The sequence below is a fragment of the Megalopta genalis genome, unplaced genomic scaffold (genome assembly GCF_051020955.1).
Source record: "Megalopta genalis isolate 19385.01 unplaced genomic scaffold, iyMegGena1_principal scaffold0098, whole genome shotgun sequence".
NCBI lineage: Eukaryota > Metazoa > Arthropoda > Insecta > Hymenoptera > Halictidae > Megalopta > Megalopta genalis.
In genome coordinates this window covers 322,167-348,529 of record NW_027476167.1, presented here as the reverse complement: position 1 = coordinate 348,529, position 26,363 = coordinate 322,167, and the positions used below count along the sequence as shown (strand labels likewise).

The 26,363-nt window shown below is 52.3% G+C and overlaps 1 protein-coding gene across 1 annotated transcript; it reads right to left on the bottom strand.

Moving 5' to 3' along the window:
- Positions 1 to 20,900: 20,900 nt before the first annotated feature.
- Positions 20,901 to 22,987, bottom strand: LOC143262214 (uncharacterized). The gene is made up of 6 exons (XM_076528085.1): positions 22,889 to 22,987; positions 22,382 to 22,828; positions 22,260 to 22,322; positions 21,695 to 22,133; positions 21,122 to 21,652; positions 20,901 to 21,004 (listed from the first exon to the last, which is right to left on the bottom strand). Exons 1-6 carry the CDS (start codon positions 22,985 to 22,987, stop codon positions 20,901 to 20,903), a joined length of 1,683 nt encoding a protein of 560 aa, XP_076384200.1.
- Between the last annotated feature and the right edge of the window lie 3,376 nt (positions 22,988 to 26,363).

The following is a 26,363-nucleotide window of genomic DNA, read 5'->3' as shown; positions in this document are numbered from 1 at the left end:
AACCTTGGTAATAATCCGTTCCGGTTGGTGCTGCTGTTGCTACTAATTTCGGCAGCACCGTCCTCGGCGCAAAAACTCAAAGAAAACTCTATGACTCGGTGGTCGCTGGTCGTCAGGTCCTCGCGGACCTTCCAACCTCGCACCTTGTCGCAAATATCAGGTGTCGATAGTGTGACGTCGATGTATGACTGTCCACTAGGGCTGGAAAACGTCGGAGCGTTTCCAGCCTCGTTCAAGACAACCAAGCCATGGCTCACGATAAACTCTTCGAGTTTACGGCCTCTCACGTCCATCTCCGCGCTGCCCCACTGGGCTGATTTTGCGTTAACGTCGGCAGAGATAATGACTCGGTTATGCTTAAGTGCGGAAAGAGCTCTCTCCAACCGCGCCAGACCTGATTCAACGTCATCGGACCATTGAAAGTAGTGGCTGATCAGGAAGAAGCTCCCAAACGAACCCGAGATGCTGACACAGGACAAATGCGTGTCGCACAAGTTAGAGACTTTGACCACGGTTAGATCCGGGTTTCTGACCGCTATTGCAGCCATCACCGGATCGCCTGCCGTGATCAGCCTCGTTCTCAAGCCTAGCCCGGGCACAGTACCCCGCCAGCTATATGGCTCTTGTGCAAGCAACACATCTACCCCTCGCCTATGCATCTCAGTCCGGACTTCGTCGGTCACGTTTCGGGCCCGCTGCATGTTATGCTGCATGACCCGTATGACTCTCGAGCGTCGCCGGTCGTTTGTACTATCCATTCGAGATTCAAATTATTCATGTCTAATGCGAGACATCTCCAAAACCAGCGCTTCCTGATAGGAGGCGCAGGCCGGGTCTCGCGACTTATGTTCAAATGGTCGCGCTCTGTCTTTACAGTTGGAGCAAACCGGAGGCTTGCTCTTCCTGTTACAGAGCGCATAACCGTGCCCTTTTTCGGCACAATGTCCGCAGACATCCTCTTTGAATTTGCAGCGCTTCGCCGTGTGCCCGAAGCGCTGGCACTTATAGCATCGGGTGACCTGTATGAAGTCCCGCACACGACAGGAACTCCACCCGAGGTACACCCGGTCTCCTCTCTGCGCCAGCCGCCGACGAATCTGCGGACTGACGGCCACTACCCAGTTGGCTGTCTCCGGGGTCTTGCCAGCCATGCGACTGACCCGAACACCCGAAGGCACATCCTTCTGGGACGCCTCAGAGAGGTTTTGCCTCCAAAGACTGGAGGCAATTTCCTCTTTGCCCATCCCTTTCGGAATGTCATAAATCAGGACCTCGGGGTCCCGTTTGCTGGGCAAGGAGACGGACAGTCCCGCACTCGCCAGCTTCTTATTCCCTACGAAGGCTTTTAGGTCCTCCTTGCGATCGGTTTCGACGACGATGCCACCGGAGTGGATGCGTCGAACCGATCTGACCCAGATCGCCTCCTTCGCAGGTTTTACGATCGACAGAACAGCTCTCTTAGTAGCATCGCTGTTCTGTCCTTTATCCTTTGACGGGAAGATACGCACCACGTATTGTGTCGGTGGTCTTCTCGCCTCCGGAGTCGCTGACTGGTTGACCTTTGCCACTTGGGCGTAGGTCAGCTGCGCGGCATTGGAGACCGTCTTCGGGAGGGTTCCCTTGGACGACCCAGGTCGCACCGCACTCATTACGGCAGGACGCGCTTTTAGGTCCGCCCTGACCGCGGCGAGTTGCCCTTCGACGAAGCTGTTTCGTTGAATCAGCTCCTGGACCAACTCGTTGAGTGCTCCGACTTCTGCTAATATCTTCGACCCGGACTCCTTGTTGACTTTCGACTCGGGTCGAAAGCAAAAGGTCCGTATCTCTGATACTAGCCTGAAGGCTTCGTCTCTCACGAGATCGAGAGGCCGTACCTCGTGCCCGGAAACCGTCCCCTTCGATTTCCTGGCCTGGTTTGCTGCGGCCTTGCCAGTAGGTGCGACTGGCTTGGCACGCTTCGACTTTTTGGTGACGGTTTTCCAACCGCCACCTTCGGGGTCTTCGACACGCACGGGTGCCGGTTGCACCTTCACGAGCGTGTCTTTGACTGATTCGAGTTTCTTGGGTTTCTCCTTCCCAGCCTTGCGGCTGGGGGAGTCCCCCGACTTGGGCGATGTCCCCACGTTACCGGTGTCCGGCGCGCCTTCTTCCGTGGCCTCAGTTTTCACCGAGACCGCTCGCATGGGTGTCACGCATCTCTCTAAGGTCACACGAGGATTGGCGATGTTTAACACCTTCCCGGACCTTGTCTTTTTCGCAGACGCAGGAGGGCTAACAGCTGCTGTTGTAGCTTCCGCGTCTGTGGCGACGGCTTCACTCCGAGTAGGAGCTGGACCCGCCGACTTAGATCGTTCGATTTTCAAGTTTTTAGATCCCATAGTTAGATCTTTGCTTTCATCCGGTACGCTCCCCGGCCACCACCGACCCACACATTTTGGAACCCGCCATCAGGCTGGGTTAGGGCTACGCACCGGACATAGTCTGCTGACTGGGCCGATTACTCAACCCAGCCCGCGTCCTCACCCGTCAGAACCCACTCGCCGAAGCGTATGGTCGTTCCAAGCCGATTGACTGGACCAGGGCTGCTTTTCTCGTCCAGCCTCCCATCTAGCCGAAGCAGAGGCCAAAGGTACGTGTTGGGGACGTCTCACCCGCAGGAGAGGGCCCCCTCAGATCCCAGGATCCTCTTTTCCTACGACAAGGGTCGCCACGCACGGCAAACACGCGGGAGACAGCAGTCGGAGAGGCTGCCTCTTCCTCTCCACCACACTTCGTTCGGTTCGCTGCGTTTTGAGAATACGAGCTATCCAGCGGTACCTTATTTCGTGGAGGCTTAAGTGTGGCTAGGGCACGTTTGCCCCTTGCGGCCTGGGTTGCCCAGGTGATTGGTTGCATCCCGATTTCTAGATCCAGCGGCATGTTGCTACGTGGCGCGCTCAGACAACGAAAATGCGGCATTCCGGTCAGACCAGAAAAACCGCATAACGTGACGCGGGGGACTGCAGCCACAAGTGACAACAGTCCCCCGGTAGGGAGTAGTACAGCATATTCAATGCTGTACATGAACACGCCACAGCCCGTATGCTTAGTTCAGGGGCCTCGCCATTATGCGAAGTACTACATGTACAACGCACTGGCGGTCTCAAATACCCTCATCGCCGATGCATCTGATGCATCCGTCAACTCGGCAGCATTCACTCCGTCGGCGTGTTGCTTTGTGGCGTGTTCACATAACGAAAATGCGGCATTCCAGTCAGACTAGAAAAACCGCATAACGTAACGCGGGGGACTGAAGCCACAAGTGACAACAGTCCCCCGGATGGGAGTAGTACAGCATGTTCAATACTGCACAAGAACACGCCACAGCCCGCTTGCTTAATCACGGGCCTCGTCATTATGCGAAGCACTACATGTACAACGCACTGACGGTCTCAAGTGCCTTCATCGCCGATGCACCTATCGACTCAGCAGCAACATTCAATCCGACAGCGTGTTGCTTCGTGGCGTGTTCAGACAACGAAAATGCGGCATTCCAGTTAGACCAGAAAAACCGCATAACGTAACGCGGGGGACTGCAGCCACAAGTGACAACAGTCCCCCGCTAGGGAGTAGTACAGCATATTCAATGCTGTACATGAACACGCCACAGCCCGCATGCTTAATCTCGGGCCTCGCCATTATGCGAAGTACTACATGTACGACGCACTGACGGTCTAAAATGCCTTCATCGTCGACGCACCCATCGACTCGGTAGTAGCAACAACCTTCGCGAGGACTAGTTCGGGGGTCGCCTCTCAACCCTGGGTGGCCACAGACCGCCACCGCCTCCCGCCTCAGATAGGGAGGCACCTGGTGATCAACGAGGGCCTCCCTAATGGCGGACCAGGGCAGGGTGTTGAACGCATTGACGATGTCAATGGACACCGCCAAGCACACCCCGCCCCTTGCCACGGCATTGTCCGAGAGGGACTTGAGACGGTCGATAGCGTCGACCGTCGATCGCCCCTCCCGGAAGCCAAACTGGCAGTCCGCCAGATCTGGGCCGTCGCGGGACAGGTGTCTGGAGAGGCGGGCAACAATGATCTTCTCGAAGATCTTGCCCGCCTCATCCAGGAGACAAATGGGCCGGTACGCGGAGGGAGAATCCTCCGGCCTCCCATCCTTCCTCAAGAGGACCATCCGACTTTCTCTCCATAGGTCGGGGAACGTCCCCGACCTCAGGAGCCCAGAGTAGAGGCTCCTCAGCCTCTCCCCCAGGACGCTCGCGGCGAGCAACCAGACCCGGCCGGGGATACCGTCCGGCCCCGGGGCGGTATTCTTTCCCCCGGAGCCATTTGACGACGCCGGCCATCTCCTCCGGCGCGACCTCAAGATCCGAGGACCACTCATGTTCCTCTGGCTCAGGGACGGGCCGGGACGCCTCCCCGCTATCGGGGAATAAAGCGTCCACGACCCGCCCGAGCAGCCCCGGATCCAGGCTCTCCGTCACGGGGGGCGCCCAGGGACGTAATCGTCCCAATGCCATCTTGTATGGGCGCCCCCACGGATCTCGGTTCAGAGAGCCGAGGAGATCTCGCCAGGCCTGGTCCTTCGCTCGCCTGATGGCCAGCTGCAGGGCGACCACCTTCTCCCGATATCGCCCGTACAGCTGGGCAGCCAGCACGTCGTCCGTACGTCGTCGTCGACGGGCGCGAGCGTACTGGCGTCGCGCGCGGACGCTCTCGGAGCGTAAATCCTCGGGAAGACCCTGGTCCGGGGCATGGCGACGTCGCAAACCGACGTCATTGCACCCCGGAACCAATGGGCCTCCCCATTCCCATCGACTGTCCCGGCCGGTGTTGCTGGCCAGGCAACGACGTGGGCTGCCGAACACTTGACCTAACCTTGATATAACCCTGACATTTTTTTTTTTTCAGGAGGAGGGGAATGCATTGCGCACGCCGCCCTAAGATGTTGGTGGGCGGGAGTGTGGGACTCCCTGGCGAAAGGGTGCAATACCAGGTATACCCACTAAACCCCTCCTCAGGCTTCAGCCTTTGCGCAGAACACCCACCGCGGTGTCCCCTCTCGGGATTCCTGCACGGTGGGTGCCTGGATCACGTGTCAGAACCGTTTAACAAAGGCCACGGTAAGCCTATACTAAACCTAGAAATAAAACCTAAAAGCCTAAAAAAAAACAAAGAAAAAACGCCTAGCCTTGAGGCTCAGGCCTGCGTCTAGTAGGGATGCTTCGCACCCTGCGGTGCCGTCGTTTCTCACGCCTGTCCATTTCCTCTCGTTGTTTTGCCACGCCAGTGACGTAGCTGACGAGAGTGGTCCTGGTAGCATGGTCCTTCAGTAGAGTCATAAAATTTCCGAGCCTAAGAGCGGCCCCCATCGCCCCTTCGGCGGCGCCCCTCTCAGCATGCAAAATGCCCGCACTCCAGAAGCGCGTGAACGGGGCCATCAGGCCCCCGCCCGCATGCCAGGCAGAGATCGCTATTCAAAAATCCCATCCTCGTCAGGTACTCAGCGAAGCATCCGTGCCCGGAGATAAACTGGGTTAGGTGAAAGCTGAGTATTTTAGGGCCCCACTGGATCCACTCACTGATATCAGGAATCAAGCGGTGGGTCCAGCGTCCATGCCTTGCAGCATCCCATCTAGCCTGCCAACGCTGAAGCGTGACACGCTTTTCCTCAGCCTTCACCCGCCCAACCTCCGACACGAAGCCCTCCGAGCCCCTGTCGAGGGTGGACAGCCTGCGAAAGATACGAAGCCTTTCCTCCGCCACCAACACCAGGGGCGGCACGCCCGCCAAGACGCAAACGGCGTCGAGGGACACGGTCCTGTACGACCTGGCTACTCGAGCCAGGATCGAACGCTGGACCGCGTTGATGGCCCTGTCGTTGCCGCACCTCGACGCCACGTGCGCCCAAGCAGGGGCCGCGTAGAGGACCACCGACTCGACCACCCTATAGTAGAGCAGCCGAGCCCAGTAGCCCCCGCCCCGGATATTGGGAAGGATTCGGGCTAGCAGGCCCGCGTACTTGGCTGCTTTCTCGCAGCTTCGCCTGACATGCGCGCGGAAGCACTGATTTCCCTCGATCAGCAGCCCGAGGTAACGCACGCATCCGCTGCTTCGGAGGGACGCCGAACCGAGGGCCAGATGGAGGGCCTCAGGTGCCTTCCTGCTGGTCAGGTGCAGGACCTCGGTCTTCTCCTCCGCCAGCTCCAGATAATTATCCCGAAACCACGCGTGGATGCGGGCGAGCGTTTGCTCGGCCAACGCAACCACGCGTTCGGCACTACGCGCGCCGACGAGAAGGGCGACGTCGTCCGCGAAACCTAAGACACTACAGTGCCTGGGAAGAGGCATCTCGAGGAGACCATCATATTGGGCGTTCCAGAGCCAGGGGCCGAGAACGGAGCCCTGAGGCACACCGGCATGTACTGAAAAACGCTCAGGTCCGGTCGGGGTCGTCGCCTCCACCACGCGCCCGCTGAGATAACTACTCAGCACGCGCAGCAGCGGAGCCGAGACCCCTTTCCCCGCCAAGGCGCCCAAAATACCGTCCCACCGTACGGTGTTAAAGGCATTCCTGACGTCCAAGGCCACCATCACGCAATGCAACCCTGTACGCTTAGCAGCGTCCCATGTATCGATGAGACGACACATGGCATCGACCGTGCTTTTGCGCTTGACAAAGCCAAATTGGTTGCTTGCGAAGGCAACCCCGGACGCCAGGCGCTCCTTGAGACAGTACTCGAACGCCTTGGAGAAGTTCGAGAGGAGGCAAAGCGGGCGCCACGACACCCCGCCCCGGGTCCAGGCTTCTTGGGGATCAGCACAAGCCGGCCCACCTTCCATGCCTCAGGGAAATATCCCAATGTGAGGCATGTGTTGAAAAGGTGGGCGATGTGGCTAAGTGCCTCTCTCCCAAGAGCCCAGACCACGCAGGACGCGATACCGTCGACGCCGGCCGCCTTCCTCTTGACCTTTTCGATGGCCGCCTCGATCTCACCCTCTGTAAAAAAACTGCCTGGAAGAGGCAGGGCACTCTGGAACAAAATCCTCAATTCGTGGGAAAGGAGCTCCACTAGGAGGCTCCATTACAAAAAGTTTGCGGACGACGCCCGCAACCTCGTCGGCACTAAGGGATGCTGGCGGAGAGCGTCCCTTGACCCTGCCCCTGACCCAGAGGTACGGCCGGCCCCACACACTCTATCGGTGAAGGACCTCCACGCAGCGGACTTGGCTATCGCAATAGTGCGAGCCAAGTCCTTCCTAAGGGTTTTATAGGCCGCGATCTTTACTTCTAGGACACAGGCGTCCTGGCCGCGCCTGGCCCTCTGAAGACTTCGTCTGGCCTTGCATACCATTTTCCTGGCCGTCGCGATCTCGCAACTCCACCACCACACGGGACGCTTATCGCGCAACCCGGGGTGGAGGGTGCGAGATGCCCGTCCGGCCAGGTCGACAATCATGTCTATGTACGCGTCCACGTCCTCAACAGTAACAATACTGAGAGGGTTAGCTTCATGCGCATATCAGAAATATAACTTTAAAAAGCGCTTGATATCTACACTCCGGCGCGGTGGGCCACAGTACGATCCCCGCCCGGCAGCGCACTCTACAAACTTGTGTAAAATATACCGATGATCGGAGGCAGTCTCAACGTCGAGGATGCTGCTCTCCATCAACCTAGCATAGGCGCCCCCGCCACAAAACATTAAGTCGATGAGGGAGCGCTGGCTCCCCCGCTCGAAAGTAAACGCCCCGGTACTCCTTACCGGGACGAGGCCAACCCTATTGATGAGCTCGAGGACGGCGTGCCCCCTTGCATCGGAGCAGACCGATCCCCAGGCCGGGGACTTCGCATTGAAGTCCCCGCCCACTGCAATCTGGCCCAGAGGAACTTTTCCAATTAGGGCCTCGAGATCACAGTTAGTGTCGTCGTTGTGAGTCTAAAGATGGGCTATGCCTGGGTCCTATGTGGACTATACTAGCCGCTCTCTCGACGGGGTGCCGATGGTCTGGCTCTACCCTCGTTCCTTATCGTGACAGGGGAAGACAACGTGCTACTCCCACTGCCACCTCGAGTCCAACCCAATCCAGGCACTCTTGACGGAGTAGTGTTAAAGTCAATTTATCTCCGCAAGAGGGGCTTCAGCCTGGCCCGAGGGGACGAACCCCGAGGGGTCCGCCCAGCATGCCGTTCGAATGGCGGAGTGGACAAGTCCACATCTGCCCGTCACTCAAGTCGGACACGGAACGACTCCAAAGCTAGCGCCGCCTGATAGGAAGCGCAAGCTGGGTCCCGCGACTTGTGTGCACTAGCCCACCCTCTGTCCTTGCAATTAGAGCAGACCGGAGGTTCACTCTTCTTGCTACAGAGCGTGAAGGTATGCTCCTCTTGGGAGCAGTGACCGCACACATCCTCCTTGAATTTACAACGCTTCGAGGTATGCCCGAAGCGTTGACAACGGTAGCACCGAAGCACCTGAACGAAATCCCATACACGACAGGAGTTCCATCCAAGGTAAACTCGGCTACCACTCTGCTTCAGCCGCTGAAGATTCTGCGGACTGACGGCAACGACCCAGTTGGCTGTCTCCGGGGTCTTGCCAGCCATGCGGCTGACCCGAATTCCCGAAGGCACATCCTTCTGGTTCAAATCGCAGAGGTTTTGCCTCCAAATACTAGAGGCAATTTCGTCCTTACCCATCCGACGCGGGACGTCGTAAACTAAAACCTCAGGGTCTCGCTTGGTAGGTAAGGAGACGGACAGGCCCGCGCTTCGGAGCTTGTTATTGCCAACGAAGGCTTCCAGGTCCTCCTTTCGGTCGGTCTCGACGACGATGCCACCGGAGTGGATGCGTCGGACCGACTTTATTCGGATCGCCTCCTTCGCTGGTTTAATGAGGGACAGAACAGTAACCTTCGTAACTTCGCTGCTCTGTCCTTTTTCCTTCGGCGGGAAGATCTTCACCACGTGCTGCGATTGTGGCCGTCTTCCCGCTTCCGGAGAAGCTCTTTTGTAGTCGACTTTGGCCACTTGGGCGTAAGTCGGCTGCGCGGCATTGCAGGCCGTCTTCGGGAGAGTTCCCTTGGACGGCCCAGGTCGCATCGCACTCATTACGGCAGGACGCGCTTTTAGGTCCGCCCTGACCGCGGCGAGTTGCCCTTCGACGAAGCTATTCCGTTGAATAAGCTCCTGAACCAACTCGTTGAGTGCCTCAACCTCGGCGAGTATCTTTGACCCGGACTCCTTGCTGACTTTCGACTCGGATCGAAAGCAAAAGGTCCGTATTTCGGACACTCGCCTAAAGGCTTCGTCTCTTACGAGATCGAGAGGCCGTACCTTTTGCCCGGAGAACGTCCCCTTCGGTCTCCTGGCCCGGTTTACTGCGGCCTTGCCGGTGGGTGCGCCCGGCTTGGCTCGCTTCGACTTTTTGGTGACGGTTTGCCAACCGTCACCTATAGGGTCCTCGACACGCTCGGGTGCCGACTGCACCTTCACGAGTGACGTGTCTCCGACTCGTTCGATTACTACCACGTTACCGGTGTCCGGCGCACCTTCTACCGTGGGCTCGGTTTTCACCGAGACCGCTCGCGTGGGAGTCACACATCTTTGCAAGATCACACGAGGACTGGCGACATTAATCACCTTCCCGGATCTTGTCTTTCTCACAGACGCGGGGGGACTGACAGCTGCATTTGCAGTTCCCGCGTCTGCGGCGACGGCTTCACTCCGAGTAGGAGCTGGACCCGTCGTCTTTGAACGCTTGGTTGTTTTTGTTAGTTTTTCTTTCTCGTTAAGACCCATAATATGTCTTGGTCTTTCATCCAGTGCGCTCCCCGGCCACCACCGACCCGCACAATTTGGAACCCGCCAAAGGCTGAGTTAGGGCTACGCACCGGATATAGTCTGCTGGCTGGGTCGGTTTCCTTACCCAGCCCGCGTCCTTGCCCAGCAGAACCCACTTGCCGAAGCGTGTGGTCGTTCCAAGCCGATTGACTGGACCAGGGCTACTTTTCTCGTCCAGCCGCCCATCTAGTCGAAGCAGAGGCCAAACGTACGTGTTGGGGACGTCTCACCCGCAGGGGAGGGCCCCCTCAGATCCCAGGATCCTCTTTTCCGACGACAAGGGTCGCCACGCACGGCAAACACGTGGGAGACAGCAGTCGGAGAGGCTGCCTCTTCCTCTCCACCACACTTCGTTCAGTTCGCTGCGTATTTAAGAACAGGAGCTATCCAGCGGTACCTTTTCCGTGGAGGCTCAAGTGTGGCTAGGGCACGTTTGCCCCTTGCGGCCTGGGTTGCCCAGGGGATTGCCCAGCGGAGTGTTGTCTAGTGGCGTGTTCCGCCCACGGAAAAACGGTCTGAAAAACCGTTTAACGTGAACTGGGGAACTGAAGCCACGAATGACAACAGTTCCCCAGTCGGAAGTCATACAGCACATACCGTGCTGTACAAAGAACACGCCACAGCCCGTATGCTAAATCAGGGCCCCGCCATTATGCGAAGTACTACAAGTACGACGCACTGACGGTCTCTAATGCCTTCATCGCCGATACACCCATCGACTCGGCCGATCAACCCTCCTACGCGAGGACTAGTTCGGGGGTTATCTCCCACCCTGGGTGGCCACAGACCGCCACCGCCGGCCTCGAGATCACAGAGAAGGGCGCCGAATTCGGTGAGCGGAATATTCGGGGAGAAATAGCAGCCAACGAGGGTGAGATCACCCACGCTGACCGCCACCGCCCCCCGGAACGGCACCAACAGGCCTCCACCACCTAACTCCCTCAGGCACCAACTAACTCCCGCCCCCGCAGCGCCCCTCCCCGCGACCCAGACGTCCGCCTTTCCGGTTTCGTCCCTGTGCCCAGGAATGGTCCAGGGCTCCGACACGAGGACAACGTCGACCCCGAGCTCATGCACGGCCTGCTGGAGCAAATCGTGAGCTAGTCGACACCTATGCAGATTGATCTGGAGGACGTTAAGACCCCCCAACCGGATTCTTTGTGAATTGGCCATACTGACCATTACAGTGAAAAAAGAGAAATAAAATAAAATTTTACCGTAAGCAAGACGCCGGTGTTAAACTGGAAATATGAATATGAGTGGAGTTCCTGTAAATCCAGTACAGCACTTTTAAGTTCAGTGTAGTCGTTGCACAAACAAACTGCACTTTGCCGAACAATTAAATTAAAATTTAAACTTATCGGTTAGCGGACGATAAGCTAACGGTAAGAGTAAAAGAAAAGAAAAAGGTACTGAAAGAAAAACGACAAAAACTATACCCTCAGACAAAAACGAGTACACAAAAACTGTACGAGTCGGTCGCGAAGAGTTGTCACAGACGCTACGTGACGTCAACCGTGTTTCCCGTGTTTTGACGGAGAGGGCCGTCCCCCTCCGCATGTCCCTGCTCCATGATGCTCGTAGAGCCATTCGGCTCCGGTCGTGTATCAACGCTTCACTCGGCCGCGCCTGCGCAGCCGCCTGCGTGTCCCGTGCTGCGCGGCCGTAGGGCGACGTCATCCTGGCTCGTCAGCCCGTCTCCCCCCGCGCGTCCCTGAGCCGGCGCTCTCTTCAGCCTGAGCTTCGGCTCTTTTCGGCTCGTGTCGCGACGGGAGGCCGAGTCTGCGCCTTGATCTGCGCAGACATCGCTGCGCGTTGGCGCCGCGTTCGTCGGCGCGGAGGACACCCCAGCAGCCGTTGCACCGCGTGGTGCAGGCTGCGCAAAGCCACCCGCACGAGCGATGCCACCCCCAGTACCGCGCTCAGCCTGCCCCTGGCGGGGAACCGACTCGGATGATTCTTTGAGCCCCGTAGGCGAGCGAACCCCCCTCGCGACCGAAGGGGGAGAAGGCCGCGCGCGCGGAGTTACCTTAGGGCGCCGCTCGTTCGAGGGGGGCTTCCCCCCTTTATTCCTGGCCTCATCAAGGGCCTTGCGATAGGCAAGGCACCGGAGACCCCCGTCACGGTGCCCGTCCTGATCGCACACCACGCATCTCTCACGCCCCTTGCACTCGCCAGCCCGGTGGTCATCGGCGCCGCATTTGCGGCAGACCTTAGAACGGTCTGGCCCTTCACATTCGGCGGCCCGATGCCCGTAACCCCGGCATCTGAAGCACTGGAGAATTTCCTCGCGCTCAGTTACCAAACAGCAGCTCCAGCCCACGCGCAGTGGGCTGAGAGCAAGGATACGCGCCGCCACCGACGCGGGAGCCAGAATGGATGCATTCTGTCTCCCGGCAAATGCCGGCCGGAGGGCGCGTATCTTGTAGCTGTCGGACGGGAATTCGGGCAGCCTCCGGTGGATGGCCGCCTTAATGTCGTCGGCGGTCGCATCGCCTTCGACACGGCGAAGGTGCAAGGTGCGGAGAGGGCCCCTCCCCACACCGACCGACGCCCTAAGCCCCTGAACCTTCTCGTTCACAAGAGAGCTGAGCGCCCTGGCCTTAGCCCCGTCGCCTCTCACTTGGATGAGCATATGCCCCTCCCTGCTGGTCCTGACGTTGGAGACGAGAATCCCCGCGCCGTCAATGTCGACCTTATCCTTCACGGCCCGGAGCATTTGAGCGTACGTGAGATTCTCGCCCCTCACCAGAACCGTGTCGGAGGGCGGCTCGGGGGAGCGACGCACTTGGCCGGCCGGGATCCCACAGATCTTGATCGCGACCCCGATTCCCGAAAACACCGCCTCGAGCATCTTGCGAAACGGCTCGGGAGGAATGTCGGGGTGGGAGGCAATGGCTATGCACTTACATGCCATCTTGACTCCCAACTCCCTTAGGTGCGCGAGAGCCTTAAACGCGTTCTCCGCGACAAAAACACCAGCCCCTGAAACCCTGTCGGCCGCAAAGAATATTCTCCTCTCGCGGATTCTGGGGGGGGGGGGCATCGCGGCGCGGTATAGATGTCCTAAGGGTGAGAAACGTAGACTCACCCACCGTTGGAGGGTCCGCCCTCAGGTCCGCAACCCCCGGAATACGGTCGATGAGGAAGTGGGCAGGACCCGCTCCCACCTCGAAGTCAGCCGGGGCGAAGCAAGCCAGGTCGTCGTCCGGGCAGCTAGTGAGGGGGTTGCCCTCGACAATGGTGGTCGTCACCAAGGCCGTTTCCGCCCACCTCCTGCCGACCAGGACTAGCAGCGATGGCCAGTCTCTGGACCCGCGCGTCCACTCCACGACGTCGTGGTCGTCGACTTCCTGCGGATCGCAGGTCTGGGTGCCGCAAGACCTGAGCTTCGTCACAGCCGTACTGTCGGTATCCATATGATCCGTCCCCTCCGTCTGCGTGCCGGTCGAGACCCCACGACCTTCAGGCTTCGTGGCCGGAGCTGGAGAGCTCCGTGTTGCAAGCCGAGGGGCTGAGGTTGAGATTGAGGAGGCGCAGTCACTCCTCCTCATCGCCTTAACAGCATGCTGCACTTCGTTTAGACTCCTGATGACTGAATTAAAAAGTTTGCGCGTGCCCTCCTCCTGCTCAATGGAGGCGCCTAGCCTCTTGCCGAGAGCTCGCGTGCCGGCGACCGCCTTCTTAACCTGAGTCTCCAGGCAAGGCAGGGGGCTCACGCAGCCGCTCATCGTCGTCGACTCGTCAGACGTGCAGTCAATCGCCTCCTCGGGCGATGAAACCGCGGTCCTCTTCCGCTTGCTCTTCTTTTTTCCCGCCGACCCCTTACCAGAGCCGAGGGTGGGAGAAGAAGGGAAGGTAAAGAGAGAGGAAGGGGAGAGGGGAGAGAAGAAGGGGGGGAGGAGGGATTAGGAACCGGAGAGGAGGCCGTAACGGCCACCGTCCGGGAACTCTCGTCTACGGCCTCGCGAACGGGATCACGGGATCCCGACGGCGGAGACCGCGCCAAACTTCTCCTGGGCAGGAAGGGAGAACCCTCCTGCTCGGCGTCGCGGCGGTGACTTCCAGTCGCCAACGCTTCCAAGTCGGCCTGGTTGCCTACCGACTTGGAGGGATTGCGGGTGCCGGGAAACCCTTGACTCGGCATAGCCGAGAGATGCAGGCGGCACTGAGTGATCCTGCTGATTTTTTCCACTGTTCATAATAATAGTAATAAGGTTGGTTGAAACACAGAAGGACAAAGACAAAAGTGTAGTAGAAAGTATAAATGTATAAACGTGGTCAGGAGGATCGCCGAGAGAAGGGGCACCGGCAGCCCGTCCTGGACCCCCCCGATGTCCGAGCGTCCCTACAATCCGGTGGCCTCGGCGCCCCCACCCCGCTCCCCGCAGCTGGGTACCCGTCCGGACGCCACTCGGCACTACTACGGGAAGCGGGATTTAGCGTAAACGCCCTACCACTGTGCAGGGCTGCCTCCCAACTGGGTGGGCTGGGTTCGGGCCCCCCTACTAATGGCGGCCCGGCAGTGCCCACCGGTGTTAACCGCTGTACCCTCCAGATAGGTGGCGCACACGGACACGAGGAAGTCCCCTCAAGACTCCTGGTCATTCCCTCCCCCGACGATCACTGCACCGCACTCCCAGACAGCAACCCTTTGAACTCGGAGGCACATACATATTCCAGTGTACCTATTGACCAGGTACCCGGCCCATTCATAACTCGCCGGGGCATTCCCGTTTATAGGTAGGCCCCCTTCATTCAAGAGTAAACCCGTTTATAGAGTAACTCAATTCACCCACTGGCTCCCCGGAAAAAGGGGAAAGCCTCTCTTACACACACCCCGAGACAAAGGGCGCCCGGAAGCACGCGTAGAAAAGTGTGTGTAAGATGAATATGAGTGGTTGTGCCCGTCGACAGCTACCACTATTGCTGCGTCATTCGAGAGCCTGAACCCCTTCGGCGAAAACAGCCGGTACCACGTGAAGGTGGGGAAGACTTTAACTGCAGAGGCTATGGCCAAAAGGCCTTAGTTACGCATGACAGTCCCTTATCCGGCCGATATAACCCTGACATAACCTTGACATAACCTTGACATAACCTTGACCAGAAGAATAACGACACCAGCATAGCCGGACGCGTCAAGCTCCTACGAGACAATACACGGTTACAACACATAGAAGCCGACCTAAGATACAGCATCTGGAAGATATTGGCCTCCTACTCCGATGTGTTTTACCTCCCTGGAAATGAACTCCCACAGACGAGACTAACGGAGCACCGTATAGAGTTGACGGAAAAGAGACCGGTCAACATTAAGAGCTACCGACCACCGGAAGCCCACAAGCACGAGATCAGGAAGCAGGTGAGCGAAATGATGAACAAAAGAATCATCGCGAAGTCGGAGTCGCCATACAACTCTTCGATCTGGGTCGTACCAAAGAAGATCGATGCAACAGGAAAACAAAAATGAAGAATCGTCATAGACTTCCGTTGATTAAACGAACGAACAGCACAAGACGCCTATCCGCTGCCCGTCATCGAAGATATTCTTGATCATCTGGGAAACGCGAAAATCCCAATGCACGAAGAAAGCAAAAAAAAAATACACGGATTTCTCAACACCCGAGGGGCACTTTGGGGCACTACAACCGCATGCCCTTTGGACTGAAGAACACGCCCGCCACGTTCCAGAGGATGATGGACCAAGCCTTACGAGGTTTAATTGGCAAGACGTGCTTCGTTTATCTCGACGACATAGTGGTGTACGGATCTACGATCCAAGAACACAACGAAAATCTGGTAATACTACTGGAGCGCTTGCGAGCCACCGGTTTAAAGTTACAGCCAGATAAATGCGAACTCTTGCGACCCGAATTGGAATACCTCGGACACACCATAACCAAAGATGGTGTCAAACCGAATGATGTCAAGATAGAAGCAGTCAGGAACTACAAACAGCCCAGTACACCAAGGAAGTAAAGGGTTTCCTCGGTTTGGCTGGATATTATCGTAAGTTTATTAAAGATTTCTCCAAAATAGCCAAACCACTCACAGATCTGACGAAGCAGGACAAACAGTGGGAATGGACACAAGAATGCCAACACGCATACGACACACTAAAGCAACACCTCACGAAGAGCCCGGTATTACGGTACCCGAATTTCTCGAAGCAGTTCACTTTGACAACCGATGCATCCAACTATGGTATCGGAGCAGTCCTCTCACAGGAAGGACACCCGTGCTGCTACGTCTCGAGAACGCTGAACCCTGCCGAGATTAACTACTCGACAACAGAAAAGAAAATGCTCGCCGTCGTATGGGCGATACGTCGCCTCAGACAGTACCTGCTAGGAAGAAAATTTAAAATTCAAACCGACCACAAGGCACTGGTCTGGCTGATGAGCGTCAAGGACCCATCATCAAGATTGCTGAGATGGAGACTGCTCCTCGAGAGCTACGACTACGAGATTGACTACAAAAAGGGCAAAGAAAACCAAGCCGCCGACGCCCTGTCCAGGGTGAACATGACCAATGAAGAACTGGACGAACTCATACAACAACAGGGTTCAACCCCATGGGCACGGTTCGTCGCTTGGGAGGCAGTCGAGACGCCTTCAATGGCCAGCTACGTGACCACTGACAAGCAAGACGTGATTCTCAGCCCACGAGAAACGTTCAACGAGGAAGCGTGGATTAATTACCTTCACGAAGCCTCATTTTGGAAACAGCGGAGGAACAAAATCTATATCACCATCTCCGAATAGTTCACGCCGCGAGAGTAAGACCGCCTGTTTGCGATGCTGCAATTTACGGCTGAAGAAAAGAAGAAAACCGCTGTCCCAACCAAGCGAAACACAAGGCTCACATCAGAAGAAAAGCAACTGATCATCTCAGAAAATCATGGTACGCCGACAAGTGGACACTTTGGGGAAACAAGGACACTTTGAAGAATCAAAATGAACTACGATTGGAGAGGAATGGACGAGGATGTAAGGCGATACATTACGACCTGCGACGTGTGTCAATGCAACAAAACACAACGTACGCCATTCGCACACCTCGCCATTATTACAGATACACCACTACAACCTAATGACAAAATCGCTATGGATATATTCGGACCAGACCGTAGCGGTAGCAGCAACCACAGAAGAGATTCCGATAACGCAAAAAGCGTCAATAGCTGAAAAGCCCATCGATAACGCAAAAGACGACGCAACAACGGCCGAAAAAAAATCCGAGAACGCAAGGATAATTAAAATAGCGTATCTTAATTTCGAGCGACCGCAGACTGATAAGGCGAAATCATGAGCGGCGACAAAGTGAACTTGGTGAATGAACTGCATGCTCCGGCGAGACGTTACTTCTGGCGGAGGCGAGTGGTTATGCGAGGACTCGACGATCTCTGGCAAGCTGATATCGTTGAAGTTCAACTGTACGCAAGAGAGAATCGAGCACATCGATATATTCTTACGATAATCGATACATTCAGCAAGTATGCCTGGGCGGTTCCTTTGAACAGCAAAAATGCTGACGATGTGTGCAAAGCTTTCGCGTCAGTGTTGAAAAAAGATGGCTGAATACCGAACAATTTGCAAACCGATATGGGGAAAGAATTCTACAATAAAGATTTTCAAGAATATCTGAAAGAAACGTAACATCAACCACTATTCCACATTCAGCACTATGAAAGCGTCCATAGTCGAGCGATTCAATCGTACATTGAAGAACAGCATGTGGAAATTTTTCTCGTTGAGCGGGAAATATCGTTCGATCGACGAGCTTCCCACGTTGATCAAGGACTACAATAATCAAAAACACCACACCATTCGTATGCGACCTGCAAACGTGAATCATAAAAATGAGAAGCATCTTTTATCTACCGTGTACAGCAACGTCAAGATCGCCGGTCCTGCGAAATTCAAAGTTGGCGACTATGTGCGCATCGGCACGTTCAAAACCGTATTCGACAAAGGATACACGCCGAACTGGTCAACGGAAGTATTTAAGATCGCGACGGTGAAACGAACGAACCCCGTCACGTACCTTTTGGTTGATATGCGGAACAAACCTATCGCTGGAGGATGTTACGAATACGAGATACGCATTACCAAATATGCCGACGTGTATTTAGTAGAAAAAGTATTGCGTCGAAAAGGAAATGAAATATATGTGAAATGGTTGGGGCTGGATTCGTCACATAACTCTTGGATAAAGAAATCATCTGTACTTTAATTATTTAATGTAATGTTTATTTTTGTTTCTCTAATAAACATGAAAAAATACATAAATGCTTTTTACATTAATACTAATTAATTCCCCCCACACGCACACAATTTCAACAATTCGCTTTCGATACGATTAGATCTAGACATAAAGCTAACAATTCGCAATCGATCAGGCAATTTCGTTAGAACAATTCGTTTGTAAAAATTACGGTCGCATAATTCTGCTCGTTATTGGAGTTTTTTACAATGTCAACGAGCTTCGCGAATCTATCCTGAATTTCTGGAATATTTTCTAATAACCATGAATACATATGATCCATACATAACTCTAATTTGTACAAATTATTCATCGTCTCTTTCGTAACATAAATCGATGCTTGAGAATCGAACAACTTGATTAGACTCATTCCATTAAAATTAACAATTTGTAACGATAAAGTCTTATCAATTTGCTTTTCCTTCTTGTCCGCGTCGAGATGACTGTGAATATAATCTCTAGTTTTCACCAGCAGTTTCCACGTAGCCATTGAAAAAGAAATCTCTATTCCACGATTGTCCCTCAAGACAAACTCGACGCGCAAGTTTTCATCCACGCGTACACAAATTTCAAGGAACTTGAAATAATTGCCGGTTATAGAGTATCTTCTACCCAAGATTCGTGCGTTGCACGGTATCTGCAACTGCTTCTGCTGCGACTGGGGTTACGACTGTTGAAACGTCCGTTTCATCGAAATGGAGTATCTATAAAAAAAGAAATAACATACAGTATTTTTTTCTTTTTTTTCATAAAAGGAACTTTTTATTCTTTTCAAACTTTCTTTCCTTAGCCGTAATTTTTATAATCGTTGTAAGATCCATTTTTATGTAGAAAATTATTGGTTTGATTTGACATTGTGAATATTATAATACTGAAGAACAACTGCGCAATAAGTAAGTAATCTGTAGAACGCACTGCTCGCTGTGCGCAATGTCAAAAGCTTATATATACAATTCCCCTACCATTTTCCCCCCTTTCTTACACATAAGATAACAATACAAGGAGCGTATACGCCCCTTCCGCTTACAAATAAAAGTGAACACGCGCGCAACATGGGATTCGGAACATCGATGAAATTATATAACCGCTTTTATTTTTTCTCACTCCCCCCCTTCGCGATTTTATAATGTCTCCAAGGAAGGGTTTCGATCGAATTGTTTAAAATGTATCGCTTATCATCATATGGACTCAATGCTAATTAGCTCTGCGATAGTGAATACACTTGATGTTGCATAGACATTATCGATTTAATGTAAACTGATTTTTCTAGATGATCGTGAAGGCATGCTAAATAGTCGTCGAAAGTTATATTTTTAATCGTCACGTTAGTCTTAATTCCTTTAATTTTTGTTACATCGTCTTTGTCTGTACCCGAATAGTATACATTTTCGAGCGAAGACCCACAAACTCTGTCATGATTTTGCCCCCGTTCTCGTCTCCTTCATTAATCCTAATACTTTTGTTCCGGCAGAATCGCGGACCGCGGGTCAACGCACGATCGACTTTCGATGTACGCCGTCTCGCCGTTTTTGTCGAATAAACGGCGAGGCGGCAAGACAATAACACGATCGACGTGCGTTGGCCCGACCGTCAAACGCTCGCCTCGGCCTAATGTACACATGCAGTGTTTTTGCCTTAGGAGGCAATGACCGGCCTTCGACACCTGACGATGCGTCACCTTGAGCATCGGCCAGGTGTCTATATATACTGCCGCAAAATGTGATAACGGAGATTCTCCAAGTATCGTTATCGCTTACAGACAAGTTTAATTTAGCGCCCCTTGCGCCTATACGAAGCCGTGCTTCAATTGTTATACTTCTTTCGTAACCGTGCTACACTTCATACGTCAAACGGAGCCGTGCTCCAAAGTTTGTAAACCAAAGGACTGTGGAGTCCGAATCAAATAAATCGCGTGTCGTCTCCTCACGAATTCCGGCGCTTTAATTTTGTGTCACCTTACGCGTTATTTCTGTCATAATTGGAAGCATGTAGCCATAATGAAAATCATACAAATGTAATTTTGATATGTCCAACACTGACATGCCTAAGTAAATAGGTTTATAAAATTTAATAGAAAGCTGGTTCATTTGAACTGCGACAAAATCCTCGGAGAATACGGTACAGCTATGGAAATTTGGTCGAGCTATTAAACGCTTAGCACCGTGACGACCGCTCCATCGCGAGAGCAACTTTACGTTTACATGATTTCGAAAGTTCTCCATCGTTTTTCCAAACACTGCATTGTTCATCAGTTTGAACAGATTCTTCGAGAAGTCATTGTTTGCGTTGGCGCGCAACCTCGTATTTAAATCTATGTAACGACGTAACCAACATGATTGTTCAAACTTCAGTATCCGATGAATTTTCTTTAATTTTAAATTATACCTCAAACATTGTTGGAGGCATCGATAATGGAGAACGTAACGATTCTTATCGCTAAGCGTTGACAACAGTTTCTTTTGCAACGGCCCAACCTCGTGAATCGGGCAAAATGGAAGATCCGCATGAGCATCATGAATTTCCAGAGGACACTCTAAGTCGACCTCTAAAATGTACCCGACGGGGCTGTCGATCGGCACGGAATCGATGTTGAAATTACTCGTATCGTCAACCCATTGGAAACCCCTGTGCGGCAAAGACTGCGACATGACCCAGCCATACAAATTATTAACATCGAAATACATCAGATAGCTGGACGGTTCGGCCGAATCGTACGTCGACATATACTTGTTATTCGCGCGCGCGTAACGATGCGAACATTGACTCAACCCATCTCGTATTCCCCGCTACACGAACAAAAGCATGTCAACGTCGGTGAACAATTCCAACTCGATCTTCGTCAATTTTAGCATCGCGTCCCACGCGAAACCGGGCAACGTATAATAGTGCGCTGGATCGAGTTTATAATTCTCAAGCGACTTTTCGCGAAAATTTTCAAACACGTCGGCCAACAACAACACATCCAATTTCAAGTACAAGTCGCTGTACTGTCCTAACGTTTGTATACCGAAACGTGACCAAACTTCGTTCGCGTGACAATAGTCGACGTCGGATATCTCGCTGTCGCATAACTGATTATAAAATGCTTCGCGCGGTGGTAAACAAGTGTCGCTTAATTTGTCATAGATCGATACATAGTCGTATGGGAAAACGCCTTTCCTGGTTAGAAGATGAAAATCATCGTTCGAAAGACAATTGAATTGGCTCCTCACGATACGCAAGTCACTCTTGTCCAAGTACGACGACAACTTGTCCAGACTCGAATTCAAGAACTTGAACGAATCGATGAACCGAAACTTTATGCACTTCTTCCACGATTTTTTGATCACATCTTTATTCCTCTTACTGTGTTTCGTGAAAGAAATGTACTTCTCTTTCGTCAGCGGTAACGCGTCTATTTCACCTTCGAACGCGTTTGCCAATTCTTTGGTAGAAAAGTGTGCGTCGTAGCCGGACAAATTGTGAAAAACCACCGGTATCACGTACGAGGATTGATAGCTCAGATTGCAACGGCTGTGCGCCGGACACCGATACGCACCTGTGAAATGACAATGATCACGCACTCGCACGTCGTCATTACCGAGTGGTTCTTCGCACACGTGACAATACGTGGCGGTACGAAAAGTTGAGATTTGCGCGGCGGTCAACGAAGCCATTGGAACCGTTCGATCAAACACCGGCTGCAATTTACAGCTCAACTCGTGCAACTTCGATGCAAACCATGCGATACAACCCTTCTCATCACGATAAGCCCGATACTCGCTCAACGAACTGTCGTATCGACAATGGAGGTAGTAGCCTACGCTGAAGGCATGGTGATGTTGATATCTACAGTAAGCTCCATGACCTTGATCTTCCTGTTTCTCCAGCAGGCATTCCAAGTCTGCGTAGATAACGAACGGTGTCGGTTCCTTGTACGCATAATTCTTGAACTTCAGCCACTTATCGTTTTCCGTCGGAAGTTTCAAAGCACATTCGTTCATTCGACTGCAGTCGATTTCGTGAATGTTCAATTTTTCCTGCGATTTGAAATACTGTAGACACCTGACAAAAAAACATAATTTTTTATTTTAATTTTTCTCGCCCACCACCATCACCACCACTATCCAAAAGAAAGAAAAAAAATTTACATGTGTGGATCTTACCGATCGCAAATATGCTTGTTGTGCTGCGTGCTGATCTGAGATGAAACCAGACGAGATGAATTCCTAATACAGAGATAATGATTGCGCAAGTTTTCAGAGTCGTGTATGAGCAGTAAATTTACATGTTTCTCCCGCTTCCTTGAGGTCAAATGCAACGTCTGACATCTTTCTTGTTCCCCTCCCCATTCGAACACGTTCACGGAAACGTCATTCGCTTTTTCGAACTTTGGTATGTCCTTGAACAACATCGGCAATTGGAATCCCTCGGTGTGGAGCACATCGCTGTAATGCGGATAGGATGATGTGCGATTCAAATTATTTTTAGCTGGATAGAGGCTTGCCACCACTGCCCAATAGAAACATGCATTATCGTCGTCACTGTACACATTGAGGACTGCTTTCTTTAATTGCACTGTTCGAGGCACGGATACCTGACAACCTGCTTGTAACGGCTGATACTTGTTGGAATTCACCATCAAATGCAGGATCTTCGATAACGCCCATCCACTGCCTCGTTCTTGAAACTCTTCTATCGATGTCAAAAGCGTTGGTACAACATCTTTCACGTACTAGCGCCGTAGATTCGATGATTGAAAGAGCGCGAAGTTTCGCATGCTAAAACTTTTCACCGAAACCTCGTTGCGCAGCACAAATTCTGCCTCCAATACTACGTTCACTTTTAACGACAAATCACTTCGCGTGTTGCAAGAAATGCCGTTGATCGACATGCTTGACGTTGATCACAACGCCGGTCGATATACGATTCTTAAACGCCGATTCGATGTTCTCCCAACGAAGAGTCGATGCTCTCGCGCCAACGTTTCCATACAAACCGCTACCAACGCGTGATGAAAACCGATGATCTAACGAGACCTTCAAAGTTTTCATACGACACATGATCGACAGCAAACTCGATTTTACACCTATGGATGCTTCGTTTTTTTTCACAATGTTCATATATTTCCTACACCATTTTAAACATTCAATACATGATTTCGTCCATTCGCGATACTCGTCCACAGTTCGAATCAACCTTGACATATGTGTTAATGATTTCAACATGCCCTTGCAAACTTGCGCCATCTTGTGAAAATATTAATCCACATTAATTATGAAAAACAAGTTTTTTCAATTTTGATTTCACGTCGTCGGTTAAGTTTCCAGTTCTCACGAACGTAACTACACTATACAACCAACCACGCGGTGCTCTCCCATCTCGATGATATGTAGTATCGCGGACGGTGAATCGGTCGCGGGCCATTTCACTATAATTTGGCTAAATCGTTTCGTATAGATGAAACTCACGTGACTCGTCAAATCTTTTTGCATTAGACGTTCCGTCGCTGTTTTCCACTCGAGCGGAAATTGATCGTACAGGTATAAGTTTATGACGTATCCACAAGCCAAATTCTGTAATGTAGGAACCATCTCACGACGTATCTTCGTCACTCGATGAAAAATACTTCGATATGAATTTCACGCGTGAAGCATTGAGTTTCTCGGTCGGTAAATTAATGTCCCATTTGATTTTACGAATATCCCAATCATCGTCGTCGTCGTCGTCGTGCAATGAATATATTCCAATCTTCTCTTCACTTTGTTCAATGGAGGGAGGAAATCACCTCTGGTCATACTCCGTTCAAATTTTGATAATGGTATCAACACTGGTTCGACGCAAACATAATCAGTTTCTTTACGGTATTTAAAAATAATCCTCTTCAACCATCTCTTCGAACGACATTGCGTGTTCAAAGGAACGATTATTTTTAAAACATCAATACTATTGTATATCACGTAACCGAGCAAGTCTCGCGGTTTGAACACGCATGCATCCACGTATGAAAACCTAGCGTGCGGATATCTCCGACGAAAAACGCAGTACACGTCGCACAAAATAACATCACAATATCGAATAAAAATCCGTTGAACAATGCTCGAAAAATTATGAACACCGTGTTCAAATATCTTAGACGTTGCGAACGATTGCTACGATGGCACGTTCAACGAACCAACTTCCATACCAATTCCCAACTCGGTAGCGAATAAAATGTTCGCTGCAAAGGGAAAAAGCAAAAACAGTAAAAGAGAGAGAGAAAATACATCTCTCTCTGTTCGCATCATTTGCAAGAGAGAGAGAGAACAACCGCTGCAATGCATCCTTCTCTCGCTCTCTACAATATTATACCGAGATAAAAAAAGTTACTTTAATAAATCTCAACGAGACCAAAATCCCCGATATCGCTCCGCAAGCGCGGGTAAAGCATCCGCGAGTCTCTCCGGATACAAATCCAGAAACTTCTATAAATGCGTCGCGCCTAACGCGCGCAAGAAAAATCCTGCATCGCTTTTGCAAGAGAGAGAACAACCGCTGCATCCTTCCCCCCTCTCGCTCTGTACAATATTATACCGAGATAAAAAACCTTACTTTAATAAATCTAATAAATGAGACCAAAATCCCCGATATCACTTCGCAAGCGACTTCCCGGGAAAAGCATCCGAGAGCCTCTCCGGATACAAAACCACAAACTTCTATATATGCATGGCGCCTCTCTTCAAAATACTTCCACAACGCGCGAGAAAATTCACATCGTTTGCAAGAGAGAGAACAACCGCTGCAATGCATCCATCTCTCTCGCTCTCTACAATATTATTTCAAAATCCCCGATATCGCTTCGCAAGATAAGCAACTTCCGGGTAAGGCATCCGAGAGCCACACCGGATGCAAAACCGCAAAACTCCTTATCGGTGACTTCCCCCGCTCCACACGACGCGTGCCGCACACGATGACGCTTCCTTCCCGTTATCCCCCCCCCGTTTTCAGCCTTCCCCTCGCCGTTGATTGCAGAACGCAACATATATATCTACTCATGTACCTCTACCTCTACCTCTATGCATGTACCTCTAACTCTACCCCGACGCATGAACCTCTAACTCTACCCCGAGTCATGTACCTCTATCTCTACGCATGTACCTCTACCTCTACATCTACGCATGTTCCTCTAACTCTACCCCTACGCATGTACCTCTACCACTACGCATGTACCACTACCTCTACCTCTACGGATGTACCTCTGCCTCTACGAATGAAGCACTACCCCTACCTCTACGAATGTACCTGTACCTCTACCTCTAGCTCTACCTCTACGGATGTACCTCTACCTCTACCTCTACCTCTACCTGTAGCTCTACACTACCTGTACAGCTACGCCTGTTCCGCTACCTCTACCTCTACGCCTCTACCTCTAACTCTACCTCTACCTTTACCTCGATCTCTACGCATGTACCTCTACTTCTACATCTACCTCTGCGCATGTACCCCTACCTCTATCTCTGCGCATGTACCTCTACCTCTACCTCTACGCTTGTACCTGAACTTCTATCTCTACCTCAACCTCTACCTCTTCCTCTTCTATACTTCTACCGCTACGCCTGTTCCTCTACCTCTACCACTTCATATACGCCTGTTCCTCTACCTGTACCATTTCATGTACGCCTGTACCCCTACCACTAAGCCTGTACGACTACCTCTACCTCTACGCATGTATCTCTACCTCTACCTCTACGCCTGTACCTCTACCTCTACGTCTACGTCTGCACTTCTACCTCTGCCTCTACGCATGTACCACTACCTCTACCTCTACGCATGTACCTCAACCTCTACCTCTACGCACGTACCTCTACCTCGACCTCTGCGCATGTACCTCTACTTCTACCTCTACGCATGTAACTCTACCACTACCTCTACGCATGTACATCTAATTCTGTCTCTACTTCTACATCTAACACTACCTCTACCTCTACCTCTACCTCTACGCATGTACTTCTCCATCTAGCTCTACATCGATCTCTTCGCCTGCACCTCTACCTCTACCTCTACGCATGTACCTCTAAATCTACCCCTACGCATGTACCTCTACCTATACTCCTAAGCATGCACCTCTAGCTCTACCAGTACCTCTACCTCTACCTCTATCTCTACCTCTACCTTTGCGCCTATACCTCTACCTCTACGCTTGCACCTCCACCTCTACCACTACCTCTACTTCTACCTTTACATCTACCTCTACGCCTGCATCTCAACCTCCACCCCTACGCATGTACCCC

Bases quoted from the DNA above. Each gene is read 5' to 3' on its own strand.
- LOC143262214 (XM_076528085.1), bottom strand. From the start codon at position 22,987: ATGTCGATCAACGGCATTTCTTGCAACACGCGAAGTGATTTGTCGTTA. The intron at 22,829-22,888 runs GTGAAAAGTTTT...CTACGGCGCTAG, and splicing joins TGCTGCGCAACGAGGTTTCG to TACGTGAAAGATGTTGTACC. The intron at 21,005-21,121 runs GTATACAAACGT...AACTCGATCCAG, and splicing joins CGAAGTTTGGTCACGTTTCG to CGCACTATTATACGTTGCCC.